Source organism: Tigriopus californicus, chromosome 11 (assembly GCF_007210705.1).
Source record: "Tigriopus californicus strain San Diego chromosome 11, Tcal_SD_v2.1, whole genome shotgun sequence".
NCBI lineage: Eukaryota > Metazoa > Arthropoda > Copepoda > Harpacticoida > Harpacticidae > Tigriopus > Tigriopus californicus.
The window spans coordinates 13773275-13795417 of NC_081450.1; the positions used below are offsets into that span (position 1 = coordinate 13773275).

Sequence of the window (22143 nt, forward strand, 5' to 3'; positions counted from 1 at the left end):
TGTTTTCTCGGAGAACAAGGCAGACATTCGTCATTGGAGTGGCTTTCATCTTCTGCACCAAGATCTACATGATTCCATCCAAAAACAATGAGAAGACTTCGCCCAGCTACGACAATCTTTTCGTGCAAATGTGCAATGACTCTTTGCCGCACCTCGGCTACAAATTGGACAAAACCAAACCGGTGCTCTACATTGTTACACCCACATTTGCACGGAGAGAGCAGGTGGCTGAATTGACCAGATTGGCTCAAACCTTGCTTCATGTGAGAAACATGATTTGGTTTGTGATTGAAGATGCAACCAAATGTTCGCCCATGGTTGGCGATCTCTTGGATCGATTTCAGATCCCTTACGTTCAGATGCTAGCTCCTCTGCCCGAGATTTTTAGTGGACAAAGTCAAAAGCCTCGTGGCGTTTCTCAACGCAATGCAGCCATCCAATTCATCTTGAGTCAATCCAATCCTCCCGAGGGTGTTCTCTACTTTGCGGACGATGACAATACTTATGATTTGAGGCTCTTTGAAGACATTCGCACCACCAAGAAGATTTCCATGTTTCCCGTAGGGCTTGTGGCGGGTAGCTCTCACAGCAGTCCAATACTAAAAGATGGGCGCTTGGTTGGATATTCGGATCCATGGTTTGGCAAAAGGAAATTTCCCATGGACATGGCCGGATTTGCGATCAATATCCGGATGTTGACTTACAATCCGGATCGGGTGGCAATGCCGTTCATGCCCGGTTATGAAGAGGATGGATTCCTCAAAGGTCTCAATTTCAATTGGGAGGACGTGGAGGCCTTGGCGGAAAATTGCACCAAAGTTTGGGTGTGGCATACAACCACAATTGAAAAATCGGCTCCGACGTTTCGATTTGAACAATCAGACACAAATCTGCAAAGCTTATTCCAGGAACTCAAGCACACAGGATTGATAAAACAATCCGACGATGGACCTCATCTGCCGCAATGTGGAATAGATAAGTATTGTTAGCATTGTTAAGGATCCCTTTCTCACAAGGTCTCAAAATGTGTTCGATAATTTGTGAATAATTACAATCACTTTTGCAAACGGCTTAACGTTTAATCCCTTGACCAAATAAACATATTTCGTCAACTTTATCGGCAAATTGATCCAGAAAATCCAAGAGAGGTCCCCAATCTCTTCGCCATGTCTTCTTTGGGACTCCATTTTTTCTTTATCAATACTGTAGATCCTAGGTGATCCAAATGCCGTTCAAGGAAATTGTATGACTAGCTGACAAAATTTCAATGTGTTGTAATGGATGATGAAACATGTTGAAAAGGGGACTTTTCCAAAGTTCGTTTTACACTGCAACCAGTAGGCAAACTACAGTGCAAGAATTCAGGCTAAAAAGGAGATCAAAATTTCCGAAAAGATGCCTTGTTTGGCAGGCTATTTGCTCTTGAAGTAAAAAAAGTGCCACTTTTGTCACCACTGGCACTGTCAATCAAGAACATTCTGTCAAAGAATGCCTACCCTTCATTAAGAAGCACAATATACAGTAGATGTACTGATTTGGCCCGATTTAGCAACTTGTCACTATGCTAAGGCCAGAATGGCGTGGTGTGAACAAAATGGTATCAATATTGTATCCAAGAAATGGAACCTAGCCAAGACTCAAGAAATTCGTCCAATCGAAGATTATTGGTCAATTTATGAAGGGGATCTTGAAGAAAATATATTTGGCCGTCAAAAATAAAGAAGAATTCAAAATGGAATGGTTGTGGGTGGTCTGGAAGGTCGATTCTGAACTTGTGCACATGCCAATGGCTCGTTTTAGGAGCAAGGTAAGGTCTTTGGCCTTTAAAGATCAGGAAAATTCTGCTTGATAACTCTGTTGGCAAAAATTATACAATTAACTGGTTTTGATGTCCGGATGTTTTGTGTTCCACCTTTGTGTTTTTAGAGGATACTTAGGGCTAGATTTCTAAGCTAAGACACAAATATCATCCACCGAATTGGAATAACTCATTATTTTGTTAGTGTAATAGAAGAAACACTTCTTGCTTAAACGTTAGATTATATGATTAAAAAGTAATAACTTTAGTGGTCAAAGATAATTGAAGTATTTTGTAAGGTTACAGTTAACAAATCAACCGCTATCTTTCAAATTTTATAAATTGAACAACACTTCAGTTGCAGTTTATAGTTTATCAAATTGTGTTTTGCAGCTTAGTTCTTTAGGGGATCGTAGTTCCCAAAATACTGCCATTCCAAAGATTTTGGAGAGGCTACAGGACTTACGTGTTTTGCTTAAGCGAGAAATTTAGATTAATAAGAAATCAAGTATCCCATAGTTTTTGACAGGGGAACTTGTCAAAAATTGGCTTAAACTTGTAGTGACCTTGAGAGTTCAGTTTTGAGCAAATAGTGACAAAATAGCAACAAAAATGGCTGCGACAGTCAAAAGAGCAAATTTACGAAGTTAATACAAAAACGAGTGGACAAGTCAATGCCCCTCTTTAACAAGATCTTACTCATCATCCAGGACTTAAAAAGCAATGAATTTTTACTGCTACAAAACCGGCCGATTATTGAATAGGCAAATAATGACATTCAATTCATTTCAATGCTCCTTTTAATGTCAGCAAAATCTGGAATACACTGTGTCAAGATAATGAGCATCATCAGTTGTAAACCTTACCTTTGATGAAGTGTTGGAATAATACGCTTCATCTGACATCTCACTATTGGATCTGAAATGGAGGATAACAAAATGCTACGGTTATTTCATTGCAATTCCTTTTTCTTAACAGACGATAATTTCGCCACCTGAAGAGCAGAGGGCAAAGTTCTTCCGTCATTTCCTTTTCAAGCTCAAAAAACATTATTCCCAATTCACTTAGCTCATTTCCACAAAATTTGCGAGTACAGTCAATAACTCATTGTTTTCTTAAGATTGACGACTCTAGTCCCATTTTTTGTTGAACGGGCGGATAGACAATCAGGTAGTTGCAAATCAAGATGCTTTATCTGTAACAATTTGATAACCCTTGCTCTATAAAGTGTAATTAGCATCCTTACCTTACGCGATTAAGGGCAAATATTGACAATAGAAGAGCACAAATAGAGTAACTGGGATCGTTGTTTCTTTGAAGTCCACAGAACCCTGACTTTGATACTCGTACAATGAAGTTTTCCAGTTGAAAAGTGCTTTGGTTAGTTTTAAACGATGTCAAAACCTGAGCTCAAATAGTTAAGATATCGGTGTAAATTAGTGTCTATTAACAATCTCAATTTGAAATGTAGATATCTGAGTGAGCATAAAAAATTACGGAAAGGTTTAGTGAGGACGTCACAGTACATGTGAAAGATGACCAGACAAAATGTAATTGGTGTTATGTCTGCAAAACTTTCAAATAGCATGACGGCTCAAAAGTATTTTCTAATGATTAGGGGCATAATCCTACCATTTGAAAACAATCGTTGTGTTAAAGCTGGTTATCAAAGATAAAATTTGAAACGAGGTTTTGGCTATAAAGTGATTATCTTGGCTTCACTTTCATGCATGTGCTTATCTTATCTTGGTGAAAATTTATTTCCGAGCAATCCCTTGAATCGATTCAGTTTCCGAAGCAAACAAATTGACCGTCATTTTCTGAAAACTGAACAGTACCTTTGACTCATCAACGACAATCGTTCGTCTCGCTCCTTGAGCTGATCATCCTTGGTCTTCAATTCTTGCTCTCGAGCGGCCAATTGCTTTCGCAATATTTCAAGCTCACTCGAAACTGAATCGTCATCCCCATTGGAGGTCATTCGAGATCCGGAATCCATTCGTTGGCGTTCCTTTTCCATCTCGGCCTGATCCTGTAAAACCATACATATTCGTTGGGGGTCTATTTTGGAAAATGTCATACTGCTACGATTGGTTCTATGTCATTATGGCAATCATACACACCCTTTGCCGTTCTTGTCGTTCGCGTTCCAAGGCTTCTTGTTGAAGGCGCATTTTCTCGGCTTGCTCAGCAAGCATTTTTTGCATGGCAGCCATTTGAAGTTCCATGTCACCATTGGAATTGCCATTCGACATCTGGCTAGGATCCATGATCGAGGGCTTCTAGAGAAAGATTGGAAAATAATAAATAATAGAAAAAAAATCAATTTTGTCGGCCTATATCATCGCCGAGGCGCAGTCTTACTTGTTTTTGAGACACGACCATCTTGAAAGCGGATTTTCTGTCGAAAACTGTTGTCTTTTTCAGAACCTAAAAGAACCGAAAATATTCAATTGTAGGGTGAACTGAGTAAATGGAGGAAGATGGCAATTTTTTTCTTTTTGTAGTTTCCATCCAGACGCTGCGAGTGCATACGTAATATCTCTGTGAGGTAATAACAATGAATAAAAAATTGCAGATGGAGAAGGTGAAAAATTGAAAAAAACTCTGAAATAAAAAAAATATCTAAATGAATGGTCATTCAAACATGAACCTTTCTAGGTAAAATCAGCTTTGATTAGACTCCACCAAAAGATGGTAGAACTATTCAAAATCTCATTACTCAAATACTCAAAACTTGGATCAAGATATTTGGACATGGGATGAGATTAACTAAGTACATGAATAATCTGCAAAATCCATCTAAATGCAGAGTGTCAGATAAGGAATGGGTTACGGAAAGTACTAATCTGCAACAAAACCAGGATTGTAACAGAAAGCATAATTCTAAAAAGTTATGGCCCAATTAATAAAGAGCAAGTACTTTTATGAATTTGTCTCAATAAACCTTGAATGTCACCCAAGTGAGTTTTTCCCAATATGAGTATGTTTGTTTGACCTTAGTACAGTGAAAGACTGGAGTCCTCTGCTGGACTCAAGTCCTTTGCCGAATTCGCTCCAGCACTACTCCAACTTCAATCCTCAAACCGGATTCAATCTTGGTTTTCCGTCCTAGTGTAAAGTCGCCCTGACATTAGAGCATGCAGATTGAATCTATCTCTGGTTGGATCATTTGCAATTCATATCTGAGTATAATTCTGACTTCATTCTCTTTTACTCCTACTTAAGCATTGTTCTCTTTGAGTTTTCATTACTACATCCTTTACCTTGATACTTTGAGGCTAATTGGGTTCTTGGTACGAAAAGGTTCATTTGCCTTGAAAGGAGAGAAAGAGAGATTTGTCTATTGTTCCTCTTGTAAATAATACCTTTGTATACATGCAGTTCCAATTTCGTCGTTTTTAGATATCATATCAATAATTTGGTTCAAACTGTATCAGTAGCTTACAAAATTTAGGATGCCCCTTTAGGACCTATTTGCGATCCAATTTGTCCAATCAATCCCAATTTTGCCCCAGTAATTGAGCGGTTATGGCGTTATTGGGGCATTGAAGCAAGGAAGGAAGATGGCGTCACCATCAAATTTTGAGAGGTCATATGTACTTTTGAGACTAAATAGTTCCTTGCCAAGGGATTAAATTAAAGTTTCAATTCATTTATCCACGAAAGGAATGGTTCATGCAACATGTCAATTTCATTAACAGTCACAGTTTTACTTATTAACGTGCTTGAAAAATACTTTTAGCCAAAAAAAAGCTTTTTTTCAAACTTTATTTTTCTATGTTAAAACCTCCTGTTTTTACAAAAGCTTTTTTGAAACCTTGGCAAAGTGTTTTGTCTAATATTGGACGTTGTATAATTATTTTTTTAGTACCTCTACATTTTTTCAAAAGTACCCCAGTGATCTGGACAACAGAGGAATCATGTCACATCCTAGTGTAAAGCCGCCCTAATTCTTTAGGAGATCAAAGAATCTAAATCATTGGATCATCGTCGTTTTGCAAAGCTAGCATGTCAGAATGAGTGCTTTAAGCTTTCAAGTTATCGCTTAAATAACCTATTTTGCATCGGTGCATGCACCACATACCATTTCTTATTGCGTTTTTGAAACAAATTTTTAGGATGTTTTATTCGATATGTATATAACTTCCAGTTGCTTTACCTTTCCCTTAGTTATCATGTATCCTACTCATAGTCAAGCAACACGTGAATTAACCCAGGAATGGCTAAAATGTGAGTGACACTTACCCGGTTGTCGCTATTCCCTCGCTCATGGACCCAGCCAAGGAATGATCGACCTTTGCCAACAAGGACCAGCCTCAAACTGAGTGAAAAGTGGTTCCAAAACGCTTGCCTGCTTGCTTTCCACGCTCGTGGAACGTTTGTTGTCTGGCACTCCGATGAGAGTTGTAAGGCAGTGCTTGGGTTCTTTTAGGGTACTCGTGTTTTATGGAGGAAAAACTTTGATTTTGATTGTGTTAAGGCAACGGCAGGATAGAGGCTTTTCCGTTAATAGATCTATGGACGGAACAGCGAAGGAAATCTATTATGTTTCATACTCTCTGATGTAGATAACTAAAAAGGTCAAAACTAGAAAGGATGCCATGTTAATCTTTTGGGCAATAGACGAATTAGCACATTTCAATTGGGATTCATTTACGATGGGAATTGAAATAGAGAACCAATCAACTTTATGTCTTCTGCTTGTTCCTCGACCTTCGAAAGCAGTTGGTAGGCCTAGTCTTTCCTTTATCACTAGGAGACCTAAGTCCGTTCTTGAAGGCCAATCCAAATAAGTTGAGCTGAGGCAAGCAAAGAGAAATTAAATTAGAGAGCTTTATTTGGCTAGTCTTGAAAATCGTTACATTGGATGCCTTCGCAGTAACGGCTTAACCGGTAATATTTTTTTGAAGAACAACCGAAGGAACGATAGACTAAGGCAAAGAATCAGGTCAGCGGTGCATACAAGTTCAATGATAAATTTAGTTGCAGGTCATATCCCATGGCGTCCTAAACTCGAAGGGAAGCAAGATATCTTCAAAGATTCTTCAAAACCGAAGACAAAGTGAATACTAATGTCTGTTATGAGGTCTTCAGGAGTATCATTTTAGTGCACCTTTATCAAGGTCCTCTACCCCAAAAAGATCTACCGAAGAGAGCAAAGAGCTATTTTGAGTTTGTATACAATTGAAAAGGAGACTAGGGTTACTCTCCATCCAAATGAGAACTCCTCGAAACTTCCATTCTCCAAGCGTTAGCCGCCTACCCTTAAGGAACCGGCTTTGTCAAACCTACACGAACTTCCAATCATTAATTGAGGTTGTTATTTAGGGTAGAGGAACATCTATTGAATGAAAACATCGCAATAAATGTGCTTTCGAAATTCGCTAATAATTGCCAAAAGGCTGACCTTACGTTTGTTTTGAATTATCAAATCAGCTTAACTAGAATCCTAAAACCAAACATGTTTGCTTCGTAATTTTGTAGGTGCAACTTTAAAAAGAGTTATTCCAATACAAATTTCGTAATCTGAAACGTTCGTCCCACTATATTGACAATGAATATTTATTTACTGAACAAACAGTGATATGCTTACTCGCTTCTCTTTCAATCAGAAATGCATCGCGTCCCTAAAATCGATTACTTCATCTAGAAGTAGAACTCTTTTCAAGTCTCTGTTGCCATTTAGTATCATTTGACGTCACGCGTCAGACGGCTCAGAAAAATATAGGCCTACCCTGGGCCTACCTCTGTGGTAAGCCTATGGTTCCAAAGCGAATGGGAAAAACTTTTCGAAAATTACTTGCTTGTATGCACTCTATATCCAAACCTCATTCATTCAGGTTCGGGTTGAGGACTACTTGAAAGGAACATTTCATGTACAGGCAAGGCTTTGATGTAAAATATAGGGGCGGAAATTTTGAACTTTTATGGCCTTAAGGAAGACGTGTTGCGTTCCAAGTTCCAGCCACGCAGAAGTCAATGGCCCATGAGACACGTGAACATGTCAGGCTATTTCTGTTTCCTATTTATCCGGCCCATTGCATGTTAAGACATTCCCAAACCCGTATCTTAGTCTAGCGGTCCACAAGGATTTGCACAAGGCGCTGCCCGAAAAGAGGCCCTTGAGAGATTGGTCCACAGAGCAGACCTGAAATCCTTCCTTCGCCGTCTTGGCCTTCAACGACCTTGATCTTGACTTTGTACTTTGAAGGGCATGTATCCAAGTGGAAATGAGAAAAACAAGTTTGCATTGCTTTTTAGGGTAGGTTTCAAGAGACGTTGGACATCCAACTAAGATATTGGAAATTGGGACGGCTTTTAGATTCCGGAACAAAAACGCAATGTTTTGTTTGCTTCAGCGTTCAGTTGCTCTGGAAATGAGCTCAGTTTGTTTGTCGTGGAGCAAAAAGTCAACATGAAACAAAATCAATCCAATCTCACAAGGAACCATCGGGTTCCATGACCCCTAAGCCAGACTTATTTTTGGAACTTTTACTTTGATGTTTGTTCCTAATTTACAAAACAAAGAACCAGAGACACTAATCGTATTTACGGCCTGCGGAAGCTGTCCCAAAATCAAATACATTGCTCTGAATTGCCCAATCTCTACGGCAAGTGATCCTGCTCTCGTAACTGTTTGCAATGATCATCCTTGGCAATAAATTGGAAATGTTTTAATAAGTATAAGTCTCAATGAGTCTTTTCAAGCCAAAGAGCATCTTCAACTTGGCATTTGAAGAGAATACAATACATGGAGCAATTTTGGTTGATTGTTTTTTTTTTGCTTAAAAACTGTGAAGAGTTACAAAAAATGTTCTGCATGATCATTGCGGTAAGTGTATTTCTAATCAGCCAAAGGGAGACACTACTTTTCCCCCGCAGGAACATTTCGTCTTGGTCCGCCAGTGAGTTCAAATTCGTCGTCTGGATTATTGGACTTGGTGGTCTCTTCCGGAAACTCACCAGAAGTAGTGGTAGATGTGATTGTGGTTGTGGTAGTAGGTGTAGTGGTAGTTGTTGTAGTTGTTGTTGTTGTTGTGGCTGTCGTCGTCGTCGTAGCAGTAGTAGTTGTTGTTGTTGTCGTTGTTGTAGTTGTAGAAGTGGTACTGGTCTCTTCTTCTTCCGAGGACCTTTCTTTGGATTTCTCTTTGGATTTACGTTTCTTCTCCTTAGACTTCTTCGACTTCCTCCTCTTTTCTTTGGATCTCTTTTCTTTGGATCTCTTCTCTTTGGACTTTTTGCCTTTCTTCGGAGATCGCTTGTTCCTAGAAAGACACGTTACTTTTGAATAGTTCATCATCACAACCTCTACACTTACCTGTGTTCAGATTTTAACACACGTGGTATATCAAAGATCTCATCACTCTCAGAACTAGTCCAGATCAACTCTGAGCTGTCAATTGTGCTCATCATATCTCTGATCCTCTTCAAAGAATAACCTTCGAGACCCTTGGGTGCATCCTTGTCCTGATACTAAATGCAAACGCAAAAATGTCGATAGGTTTGAGGGTGTGGTCAAATCAAAAGTGCTCACCTTTGACAACTGATGTTGGTTCTCTGGCAACAGAAAATGCTGGAAGCAATCTTGGAATGATCCAAACTTCAATGCATTGTCTGAGCATTCCTTGAGAATGTTAGTAGTTTTGGCGTGGCCTTGGTTTGCAACAAAAGCCACCAAGACAAAAACGAAGAGGACACCTCCAAGTAGGGGGCTCTTCATGATCCCACCTCTAACTCCAACGAAGAATGTGGTGTACTAACTAACCAACCAATTATCGTTTTCGCCTTATATATCTTCACCAAATCAAGCACTTTGATCTTGAGTGGTACAACGTTCTCTGTAGATGTTTACCTTGTAATTCAAAAGGAGGGTTGTTGAATATCTTCTCTTGAATCGCCATTTACGAGTACAAATGAGTGAGTTCCTTGATAAAGATCATGAACAAAAGTTTCCTCGAAAACGAGTCACTTATTGTAAAAAGGCTTAGAGATTATAAGTTTGTATCATAACATTTCAAGGTCTGAGCTCAGATTTTTAAAACAAAGAATCTATTATTATTGTAGACCGATAAAAGCTCCAACTTATGGAATATAACCGAATTAGTAGAACAACGATCTTTTCTCGATTTGAAATTTACTCCTTCACTGTAAAAAAATGGGCTCTGATCCCTTCATGAAAGTCAAGACTGTTATATTGAATCGATAAATTCATTGTACTTTTTACAATATTTGTTAATTTTTTGAAAAGTATATTCTAGAATCTATTTCAGCTCTTTTTTTTCTTTCGCCAATTTGGCGCTCAATTATTTTTCTTTGTGCTTTAACTTCTGAAGAATGTAGTCGTGCAATTTCGGGCTCCTTCATTGTTCAATTTCATGTTCTGCTCCATATTCACCGAGGAAAAGATGTAGGCGTTGTCGATCAATTAATAATCTTTAATCAGAATTGGAAAATTTTATGAACAGCATTCCATATCAATACTACGACCTTCATATATGCAAGGTCAAAGCCGCTTTGACTCATCAAATCTATTGGTACACCAAAAATCAAGTTCGTAAAGTTTAACCCTGAATGTATTCCGCTACACTTTTTGGATTTAAAGCCAATCGACTTTTTATCCCACAAGTTTCCCTGAATCTTCATTTATGATTGACACTTGGAAGGGATAAAAGACAGAAAATTGAATTTTCGAGTAAAGGTGTGAACATTGATAATGACCAAGATTAATGCATTGTAGCACAAAGAGTACGGTCATGAGAAATGCCATCTAACGCATGCATGGGGAAACGGCTCGAAGCTCAAGTAAGGAGATAAAAGGAACACATATGTTTTAAACGGATTCCCGAATTACGTAACAGTGACACTAATATCGACAAAAAAGGCACCACAGATTAACATCCTGCTTCATTTGTGGCAAAAAAAAAACTTTTCTTTAGAAAATAGGCTAACAACCATATAAAAACTTTATATGCATAGAGGTATTGCAACAATTATTGGAACAAACAGTCTTCATCTGTAAGCTTCACTCTTTGATTTCAGGCCCATTTAAAAAGTTTATTTTCTGCTGCAATTATAAATGTGAATCATTACAAAGTAGTTTCGCATGTAAACAAAGCAGGATATCATTCTTGAACATGTGATGCCTTTTTTTGTCAAAATTTGGAAATCCCTGATCCAAGATACAAGGCATCAAGTCCGAGAAAACAGGAGCAAAAAACAGTGAGCATCTCATCAGAAACTGAGATGTCACCCCATCAGGACCAGGAGAACTTGAAAGCCTCAAATCCCTTATTGCCTCTAAAGCATTTTGATCTGTGACTACAAGATCCTTTAAACGCTCAACTTGACTAACCTTGTCAATCTCGATAGACTCATCTTCAGAGCAATCTGCTTCTGACCTCACTGGGGTTGAAAACACACTGGAGAACTGATCTCCAAGTATGTTGGCCATAAAATCTACATTGTCTATGGCTTCCCCATTGACCTCAAAGGGCCCAACAGAGTGTTTCGTTTTTCTCTTAGAGTTCGCATAAGAGAAAAAAAACCTTCGGATTCGACCTGACCTCCTGAACCGCCTTACTCTCAGTTTGTAACTGGTCATTTTCGATGGAGGCCTTAATCTTACCCTGAACTACGTCCAACTTTTTTTGGAGACTACCCACAATTACTGGATTCGAAGTGCTCTTCAGCCTTTTTGCTAGTTTGCAACTCTTTTTGAACAAAGTCTTCCTATGTTTTGGAATTCTTGTCCGTGTACCACCTTTCGGAACACATTCAGAGATTGCTAAACTGGAGCAAACTTCCTTGAAAACTGAAACTAACTTATCAATGGCTGCATCTATGGACGATTCCTGTTTCAGAATTGAAATCAGGTCAAGTTCTTCTAATCTTTCTATAATCAACGGCCAATGTTCATCTTTGAACTTGAACTTAGCCAAACCGACCTTTTTGGCCGGTTTTACTCTAGAGCACGCCGGCTTTTGAGTAATGGTCGACCCTATCTCAAGAACATGATGATCTGACAGATTACTAGGTGTCACAGGGACATACTGGATCAGATCAGGGTCATTGGAAAAAAAAGTCGAGAACGCTATTCTCTCTAGTGGTGGGAGAAATTGCGCAAGATCGCGAATTCTTCCAGTTTTTCGAACAACTGAGATGTCGATTTCGAAATGGGAATATACCCATCGGGCCTAGCCTCCCACTCTGCAACGCTAGCCGGAAAATTTAAGTCCATGAAAAAGAAAACCTTTGAGCAAAGTGCTCGATCACACTCATTTCTTGTCAGTTGTGAAATTGACAAGAAAGAGCTTACAGAACAAGAAGGGGCCCTATCCATTGTGATAATGGACAGATCAAGAAGACATGACTAATTTGCAGATAGTTCCTAACATATAGGCATACACCCTCATGTGGAAAATGGGATTATCAGGGCGTACCCTATCACAACGAACTAAGTTGAAATCAGCTGTGGCCAGTTCTTTATCAAGTGTTTGGAATTTTATCCTTGCAGGATTTTAAGTGTTTCCCGGAAAAGTTGGTCACATATTCCTTGCATAACTTCGCTTAAAGAACAAGATGTTCCGCAATATCCTCTTGGTAAAGCCTGGCATCTTAAATGCGTCCTCATTTTGTTTCTTCATTTGTTTGCCCGCTCTTTGGCAAAGTAGAGGGCACCAGCTAGTCCTAATGGCAAATACAATGAAGCTTCAACTTCGAGCTTCATCTTGTCCAGATTTGAGAACAACAATAGGAATTGGCTCATGCATGCACTTGGAGAGAAGCCGCGAAACGTGTATTTTGGGCTTAATTGTTGCTCCTGCTGCCCCACCTATGATTGAATCGAGGTCCTGATAAGATAAGAAATCTTTCGCTGAGTCTGATGCCTACAGCCTTATCTCTATATAGACGTTGTCACTGATACTCAGTACTTTTATTGAAATAGAAATAACCGCCTAAGCTAATGAGACAAAGTGAAACTAACAAAATGAAAGGATTTCTCTTGTTAACACCAATATTTCTTTGTGGATTTGCAATTGGAGACGAAAGTGACCAATATTCAACCCCCATAGATATAACAACCCAAATTGGTGAGGAACTCATTATCAGTGCTGAAGGCGTGTTTTCATGGACTTACTGTACATGGGATTTCAAAGAAAGATCATGCTCTCGAACTATTGAAAGTGCTCCCAAAATATGTAACATCAGCCAGGAGCAACCTTTATTTTGGTTCGGTCAGCCAAACGAAGATAAGAAGTGTTCTCTTTTTATTAAGAGTGTTGATTTTTTCCATGAAGGAACCTGGACATGTAAGTTAAGGGATCAGACTGACGTCCATGAATCACAACAGGTTCAAGTCAACGTTCGGGTTCAGAGTCAGGCCCAAGTCAAATTTGCGTCTAGGCCTTTCCAAACTATGTTCGCTGGCAAGGAGTATAAAATAGATTGCTCCAGCTGGAATGGATCACCTCTACCATCACTGTCGGCATTTGTTGGACCCACCCAAGACATTTCGGACACGGATGTTCCCTTGACCCCATTACCAGTCAAGCACGAGAATGGTATGGAAGTGTCCCAATTATTCAACTACATTCCAACCACAGATTACACGAATCTATATCTAAAGTGCATGGCTCACCAAAAGGATGACAATGACTTGGATGTGTTCCCACCCACGTCCGTGTTCCACCCATTTCAGGTGGTGTTTCCTCCTTTAGCGCATTCCTCGAAAGACTTAACTTTCTTTTTTGAGGAAGGCGAGAATGTAGAAGTTTCTATTACCATCAAAGCAAACCCGGTTCCAAAGAGGGATCAAGTTTGTTGGGTCTTTCTTGGTTCTGACAACTTTGAGCTTCAACCAGGGGATACCAAGAATCAGTTTGAGGCCTTAATGATCGAATCAGACTCATCTTCTATCACCGCCACCTTACGGATTTATGGCGTCACTCAAGAGAGTGATAAACAGTACTTCCATTACCTCAAGGTTGAGAATGAGCATGGAGAGAAGGAATATCCCTTCCTGTTGCTGAAAAATCCGGAACCCGATCCAGACGCAGAGGTGACGGAAACTGACATAAATGATTCGGATGGATTTCCTGTTTGGGCCATTGTTGTGATTGTGGTTGGTGTTATATTTTTCATATCAGCCCTCACAATCCTACTAATGTTCTTGCGACATAAGAATGCCTGTTGTTGGAGCCAGGGAAAGATCAAAAAAACTTATTTCAGTGTTGAGCAACAAGACAATGATACCAGTTATCAAAGACCCGTCTCGACCCACTCTACAAATTTTCTCGACATGCCTGATGGCTCGTTCAAACATGCAATCTCCTCCCAGACCCAAGACAATGAAACGAGCAATCCGCCGGTCCCCCCCAAACCTGTGCTTTTAACATCAAAACTTTGTTTGGAATCATCTCTTTAAACGCGTGTCTTTTTATTGTTTTTATGTATGATTTTAAGATTTGTTGAATATATGATAAGTGCCATCATTTTTTGAAGAACCCAATTTCTTGCAGAGAAAATGTTACTCACAAGAAGCGGACAGGAAAAGAGACAAAATTCCAGAAGCATTTCAGTGGGTAGAAGGGTGGGGGTGGGGGTTGGGAAGACCTGAAATCGAAACCATGAACCACATTTTCAACTCGATCACTCGTTAGTCAATTCACCTAGAAACGTCTCCTTTCATTTTAAACAGAAAATTCTATATTTATTGTTTAGTACCGATACTGCTCGTCAACAGAATGTGTATAAAGCATTTGTACGAGTTTTGATACCAAGTTTCATTTTGACCAATCAAGTATCGCTGAAATGAGTTTTACAGCGAAAGGACTTTTCAACCATTTTAGTTTGGACTATTATAAAGTCTTTCAACCATTAAGTATCGATCGGTTTTCTGAAATAGTAATTCTCATTTTATACATGTTTCCTTTCAAATTTACTGAGTGACTTTACGTCATTTTTTGGTGTCAAGAATCGATTTCGTAGAAATATCAACTTATTCAAACCACCGCGAAAAACAAGCAATTGACTTGATTCAATGAAGTTAAAACATAGACAAGGTGTTTAGTCAACTTGCACCATGCTTGGACAAAATATGTCAATCATTTCTTCTTTCTCGGCTCCTTCATTGTTTAATGTGCTTCTTGCTAGAATTCGTAAGGAATACGTAGGTGTTGTTGATCCGGTAGCTTCTTTCAAGTCAGACATGGACAAATGGCATTTTAGCATTCCACATCAACCCTACATTTAAGAGCTAGCTTGTTCAAATTTGTTGGTAGACTAAATATCGTATTCATTTGGGAAGATAAAATTGAGAAAATTTCATTTCAAAAGTACTGGGGATTATATTCCCCGTAGCGGTTAAAAATGCCCATGAAAAAACAAACCAAAAAAATATATCAAATAACCGCCTTGTTCAACAAACAATATCTACATATTGAGCCATGATAGCAATACGTTGCTAAAGTGAGAAAAAAAGGCATCTTAATTTCTTAAAACTTAAAAAAAAAAAATTATGAGCGAAAATTTGGTTAGCTCATGGTGAGCTTCGGCCGTAATTTTTGCCATTGCTCTTCCTTTTTAAGATACTACAAGAAAGCCCAAAATCAAGGCGGCAAATTTGATTTTTCACTCTTTTCCATTATTTTACAATCGTAATTGGTTGTCATCGTGTCAGGACTTATGTTTATGCCACATTACTTTGATCGAATGTAAAAAATTGAGATGTCAGCCAACATCTGGGTGAAAAGCGTTTGTGTGTTTCTTTCAATCCGAATTTATTGTGCAGAGGACGCAATTTGTGTTTTTTCTTGCTTTTTTTTAATTACCTTGCCCTTTTCTTCTTTTCCTGTCCGCCTATTGGGACATTTAGGCAAGCTCTGGCAGGTTCGTTTGTTTGCTGGTACCACAGTGTCAGTAATGCAAGTTTGGGGCTTCAAACACGTTTACGAGAAGCTGACCCTTCCTTCACATTGCTAAATGAGGAAAGGTCACCTTCGTTGAAACTAGTTTGAAACGCCAATTTTGCATCACTGGCATTGGCAGGCAAGTTTGTTTGCTGGTACCAACGCTTGCCTAAACGTCCGAATACTCTACCACATACATTGAGTTTTTGAATGGTTTTCAACAATAGATAGAACGTTACGCAATGCTTCGATAATACACATACTATACACACACTAATGCAACGGATTCAGCTTCAAATTGACATAATTTTAAAATCCACCATCGAATTAGAATTGTAAGATCTGGCTGGCCCTAAACAAAATGTAGGGTTGATGCGGAATTTTAGTCAAAAACTTGTCCAAGTCTGACTTAAATCCTGCTACTAGATCAACACCTACGTACATACCCCCTAAGAATATTTAAGGTCAGCAGATTAAACAATGAAGGAGCCCGAGAAAGAAGAGAATTGAACCTCATTGTGCTAACTAGCCTGGATTCTCGAGGGCTTGAAGTTGAAGATGCTCTCAAAACGCACGTTAAGCCTCTACGCTCAATTCAATTGACCCTTAAATCTGTGTTGGGACAACGCTCAATAATACTTTTGCATACGAACAACATAAGATACTATTCGTACCTTCTCTGAATACTGAACAGTCCCAGTCTTTCTAGTCTTTCCCTTAATACGAGCTATCTCATTCCCATGTTGTTTTGAGTGAAACTTCTAAATTGAATAAAAATGTGTCTTGGATCCCTATCTCATTGATCCTATTAATCAAGTTAAAGGACTTGGCAAAGTTGGGATAGACAAGATTTACTGACTCATGACTCTCTAGTCCCTCATTGATCTGTTCGACATATATGCTCCATCATATGGGTAACCGTGCTAAAATACGATCAAAAACCGCACTAACCAGGATGAAAAAAATATTGGAGTCCAAAATGCTCTACTTGTTTGAGCATCATGATCTTTTCAAACACCCTCACAATATTCGAAGAGAGAGAAATGGGCCTATTATTACTAGAGAGCAATGCGTTCCACTTTTGGAAGAGTGGATCAAGAAGAGTTAACAGTATTATAATCCTAGAAAATTCAGGACTTTAGGTAGGTCTTGACAACTCAAACCTTGGTATTAGGCGCCCCCATCATGGAGAGCAATCTAGGCTGTTGTTTGACCTAGTGCAAGGGCCAAGAGTCCTTCATGTTTCCGTTCACAACGGGAATCAAAAAATTCACCACCAACTGTGAATGGAACATAGTGCTTCTTTTTGAAGAAAACTCCATTTCATTTTGACCAGCAAACTGGGCATCAGGGTTTCACAAAAACTACATTTCATTTTGAACAACAAACTGGGCAATTCATATCCTACACATGACTGCATGAGCATCACTTTTGATGTCTAGTTTTTCATGAAACCCTCATGCCCGATTTCGTTGTATACATTACTACACGTACTTGCGCATGAGCGTCACTCTAAATGAGCAAACTCTTGACAAATGGGCATTGGGGTTTCACGAAGAACTGTGCATTTCATTTAATACTCTCGAGTGCATGAGCGTCACTCTCGCTTGATGCCTAGTTTTCCATGAATATCTGATGCCCAGTTTTTTGTATACTTCTTGTGCATGAGCGTCACGCTCTATGAGCAAACTCACGACAAACTGTGCATTTCATTTTGACCTGCAAACTAGGCATTGAGAGTGACGATCATGCACTCGTGAGTATTAGATGAAATGCACAGTTTTTCCTAGAACCCCAATGCGCAGTTTTTCTTGAGTTTTTCGAAAGCTGATGCCCAGTTTCGTGTATACTACTTGCGCATGAGCGTCAAGAGAGAAATGGGTCGTGAGTAGTTAATGAAATACCCAGTTTTACGTGAAACCACGATGACCAGTTTTTTTTGTGAAACATCCATTCCCAGTTTTGGGTGAGTTTGCTCATCGGGGGTGACGCTCATGCATGCGCAAGTAGTCGTACGCATAATCCGGGTTGTGTGACCTTTAATTGCGTGGATGGAAAGGCGGAAAGCAGAAACTGCGGCTAATCCTCTGGGTTCACCGACGCCCCACTGCTGTATTGTCGGGCATGATTAGGCAGTTTGTTATCAGCAAGTGCGGGCTACAAGCACATTGAACTCTTAATTTCTTTACCATCGGTTTCTATATTACAAATCCCTATATTTCATGTCTCTTACGCTTTTTCCCACTAGCTCTCTGGTTAGATGCGAGCATATGAATATACTGTGAAGTGTGTGAATGAAACCGGGAAGCAGGGAACATGTAAGCATTTCTTAATAAGTGAATTTACACTTTTTGCCAGTAGCTGGCTTGGATCAGCTTTATATATTGGAAAGGTTTTGAGGTGCTACCCTATACCTCTCTTGAGTGTGCGTCACGGGCTCTTCCGGGTCACGGGCTTTTTCAGGTCACCGGTTTATATGGGGTCACCGGCTCATCCGGGTCACGGATCATACCAACAAAGGGATTGCGGGGCTGTCCCAAAAGTAGTAATTGCGGGGCCGTCCCCACAAAAGGATCTGGGGGCCGTCCCAACTTAGGGATCCTACTGACTGCGCCAGGTTCTAAACTTGTTGGTGCCCATCACCCACAAGGAGTTGGATGGGCTTTCTAACGTGATAACTGTTCGAGACATTTCAGCGTCATCAAGCTAGTTATACTCCTATTGAAAGGAATTTTTCGTCTACAAAGTATGCCAGCTTTTTCAAGAAACTCACTTCATGCCAAACTCTTTCATGGAGTGAATGAGACACGAGAGGATGGATAACATCCGGTGATGTAAAACATACCATAATGCTAAGACATTGATTGTCCAGAAGAGCATAGAACCACTGGATTTCGAGTCAGGTTCAGTTGCGTTAAGGCCTCCTCAATGATGCTAAATGGTCGAGATTTTCGTTTCCAGTAACTGAGGCGTCATTCTTAGATTGTTCAAATATTGAAGCGATCAGTGTATTACTGGATCAAAGAGAACGGTTTCTGATGCATTTTTAGAGTTCAAGAACTTGACATGTTTTTGGCCTATTTCAAAGATAAAAAGGTTTGTGCCTGATGATAGAGGGTGATCCTCCTGTTCTTAAAAGTGTTCTAAGTGTTCTTAAAAGATATTGCATCATTTTAAGGCAGTCTTGTGTGGTTTTTTATGTTTGAATCTCTCAACGATTTAAGCTCAAGTTTTTGGTTCATTTGAGCGGCAGACGGTCTCTTTGACAGCACTCAATGTTACTCAGAATTTGGTATTTGCTTGACGTCACATCTCCTTTGTTATTTTTTCTGGCTGGTCGAGAAGTTAACCGGAAAAGGACAAGGACAAAAAAAGACCGACCTAAGTGTGACGGGAAATTGTTATTATGCCTAATTTCAACTTGAAAATTTTGCAAATTCTACTTTTATGGTTGTGCTACACCTTGATTGAGCTTTTGAATGGTAGTGTAGAATAATGCTACGCTGGGAAAGAGATTTGGGTAAAGTATCCTGACATGCAGATGCATGGCTTTTGAAAATCCATGTACAGGGCCCTTTTAGCCTAGAAAAATATTAATGTCATTGTTCTTAAATCAAATTCAAAACTTATCCCTGGTTGGCTTTTGACAACCAACATGGAACTTTTAGTTTTGGTTAGCCTTTACTATGTTTTCATACATCATTTGATTATGCAAAGCACACTTTACCATTTCTTTGATGGCCATTTTTTCTTGAATTGTTTCTTTTTCAGACACCCTAGAATTCAGAAAAGGGGCTTTTAATAGAGTGAGCAAAAATGAATGAAAATAACGCTTTGCCAAAATAATTTCATTTTCCTGTTAAACTACTGAATTTATTGTTCCTTCCTCTGTTATTCATTCATAACGAAGAGTATGGCATTGAGGAACATCTTAAGCACTCTTATTTTTTAACGCCATGCGATAGTGGGTCGACTTCCGGTTCGTTTTTCAACTAGAAGTTCGAAAAAGTTCGGTTCGATGAGTTCGAAAGTTCGGAAAACTCGCTCGAACTCATCAGTATACAAGCCCTCTAGTATATACTGCACGAATGAGCGGCGTTGTCAATAAACGGATGTCAGTTTCGTTGTCGGACGAAAAGAGTTGTCAGAGAAGACTTCAGCTTGGCGTTGACAAAAGATAAAAATAACTAGCACATTCAATAACATCAAATACACGTAAACCATGGTTTGGGCAGTTTTCTCAAAAGCTCAGTGCTAAATATTTACATTTACTTGATCAATCCAAATAACTTCAATGGGGCACCCCTGCATGGTTTCGTGAGTGCATATTTTGAGATGCGATTTTTACCCAGTTGCACCTATTGCGAGTATCAGATAGTTTCGTGAACGCACATTTTGAAATGCGACTGGGTACAGTTTAGTACTGTCGCATTTCAAAATTTGTGTTCACAAAACCACGTGGGGGTACCCCATTGAAATTCTATTTTGAAGCTGGGTCATTTATATGGACTTTCCGTCCATATCTGAATGCACTTTTTTTGAATTGCTCTTTACTCGACTGGAGGTGCACTGTTCCAGTTAGCGATTTAGATGCAGTAAAGTAACCTCAAAAACGCAACTTTTGCCTTTTTATGTCTCTTTTTCTGTGGTAAGAAGTCTAATAAACTCCCTTCAAAAAACCATTTTTTAGGAGTTAGGGGCTTGGACGTTAACCGGTATAAACATGCACTCGTCAGAGTGGTGAGCGGATAATGATACTGGGTAACGTCCAAGCCCCAACCCAGAGGTACGCGTATAAATTCTCGCCTGAGGACTCAGTCTCCGTGTCAAACTCTCAAATAGGGCCTAGAGATGGCGCAGGAGGGATGGGTGTCTTGTGCTCTAAGGCAGCACTCCAAGCCCTCTTGAGTTAATTTCTCTTTCGACTAAAATCTGCTTTGAGGACGTGAACGAAGGTAAACGTTATTCTCCACCGATTAGTTGGCGGTGCTACTTTTTTTCTTAACCTGAACTAATCAAACCTAACCTAACCTAACCCAACCTAACCTATCACGATATTAATAACCCTTAAAGTCTCTATCTAAACTTTTTAACATTGGGCCATAAATTTCAAAATGAGCACCGCCAACTAATCGGTAGAGAATAACGCTTATCCGTGAACGAACGTAGGATTCACATCGCTTGGAGGCAAGAGTGAGAGACAATCTAGTGAAAAGAGACCGGCTAGCTGAGTAATGACTAGAACTTAAGAAGAAGTTCAAATCTGAAGAAAAAGATATAGCCATTTTGTTAACAAAGGGAACTTGGAAAGTAAAGGCTCCAGTTGATCGGAACCATGGAGTACGTCAGCAATGGAGTGGAAAGCTCGGTCGAAGATCGAACGTCTTCTAGTGAGATTTTGTAGAGCTATGAGTTACCTCCTGAACAGATGGTCTCCCGGAGAGAGATTGCTCATTGAATTCCATATTAATGTTTAACAACTCAATTAGGATGTAACGTAACACTGAAACGTCTTCTAGCGAGGTTTCAGAGAGCTTTCCACTCCACTACTTCCGTACTCCATGATCGGAACACAACGAAAAAGGACAGGCTTGAGCCATAGATAACTTCATATATAGATTGATCAAGGGCGCTGCGATCGCATGTTTTCGTCTCAGCTGTCACTGGTGGGCAAAATGTTTCATTCGTAGTGAAGCTACTTAGGACAACTATGGTACAAATTTGAATTGTTGACGGCTTGTCCAAATTCAGAGTAGAAACCCCTAATACGACTCCTTCTCAAGCAATTACTCTCATCTAGCAAGCTTCATAAAACGGGTTTGAGTAAGTTGTCCGACCACATTTTTAAGAACGAAATTTTGAAGAGGTTAAAATGGGGCTCAAGTTAAAGTTTTCATCCATGTGGTGGAAACACTTAACTGAAACCCAAGGAACAAGTCTGGGTTCAGTCTGACCTCCACAGGTGTCGGAATTACCTTTATTACGTAAAGCCGCAACCATGTCGCCCACACTTAAGCACATTGTTGGGAGATTGAAACGAAATTCCGAGTGCCTCATCATTGCGTTGCAATTTCGGATACATTTTGTTACACTTTCGAGATTTTCGAGATGCGTTGATAAACCAGGCAAATTAATAGAGTACATGATTTACTCTACTAATGTCCAAATCTTTTTTTGACATGTTACGTGTATTATGCCCCCAAAACCATGTTTTTTTTAATTATTCTACTGCTCTTTCTACCTGTATATTTGTAAGATTCAAAAGAAATTAAGATTAAAGAGGAATAACAAACGTTTCATGAGGATAATTCAACTTTCCTGAAGCAAGATTTCACGAAATATCTGTGTCCTTTTTCCACCAGCGTCAGCTGACCTGAAAACATACTCATGCGGTACAGCTCCTGTTGAGCTTAAGCATTCTAGTTATGGTTTTCT

The 22143-nt window shown here is 39.4% G+C and overlaps 3 protein-coding genes across 6 annotated transcripts in view; 1 reads left to right on the forward strand and 2 right to left on the reverse strand.

Annotated features, from left to right (window-relative positions):
* Positions 1-1115, forward strand: LOC131890788 (galactosylgalactosylxylosylprotein 3-beta-glucuronosyltransferase P-like). The gene has a single exon (XM_059240205.1). It carries the CDS (start codon positions 69-71, stop codon positions 987-989), a length of 921 nt encoding a protein of 306 aa, XP_059096188.1. The 5' UTR covers positions 1-68; the 3' UTR covers positions 990-1115.
* LOC131890792 (protein enabled homolog) overlaps positions 1-6542 on the reverse strand; it is a 9378-nt gene extending 2836 nt beyond the window's left edge. The window contains exons 1-5 of one of the 4 annotated variants that reach the window (XM_059240209.1): positions 6047-6541; positions 4163-4228; positions 3922-4077; positions 3637-3830; positions 2665-2716 (exon numbers count right to left, since the gene is read on the reverse strand). In XM_059240209.1, the coding sequence (XP_059096192.1) occupies positions 2665-2716; positions 3637-3830; positions 3922-4077; positions 4163-4183 (423 nt within the window). In that variant the 5' untranslated portion in view covers positions 4184-4228; positions 6047-6541. Of the gene's footprint in view, positions 1-2664; positions 2717-3636; positions 3831-3921; positions 4081-4162; positions 4229-6046 lie in introns of all 4 variants that reach the window. The other 3 variants (XM_059240208.1, XM_059240212.1, XM_059240211.1) reach the window with 3 other exon arrangements.
* Positions 6543-8460: 1918 nt separating this feature from the next.
* LOC131890790 (myb-like protein X) lies at positions 8461-9582 on the reverse strand. Its single transcript, XM_059240206.1, has 3 exons — positions 9336-9582; positions 9120-9274; positions 8461-9066 (listed from the first exon to the last, which is right to left on the reverse strand). Exons 1-3 carry the CDS (start codon positions 9519-9521, stop codon positions 8667-8669), a joined length of 741 nt encoding a protein of 246 aa, XP_059096189.1. The 5' UTR covers positions 9522-9582; the 3' UTR covers positions 8461-8666.
* Positions 9583-22143: the final 12561 nt, after the last annotated feature.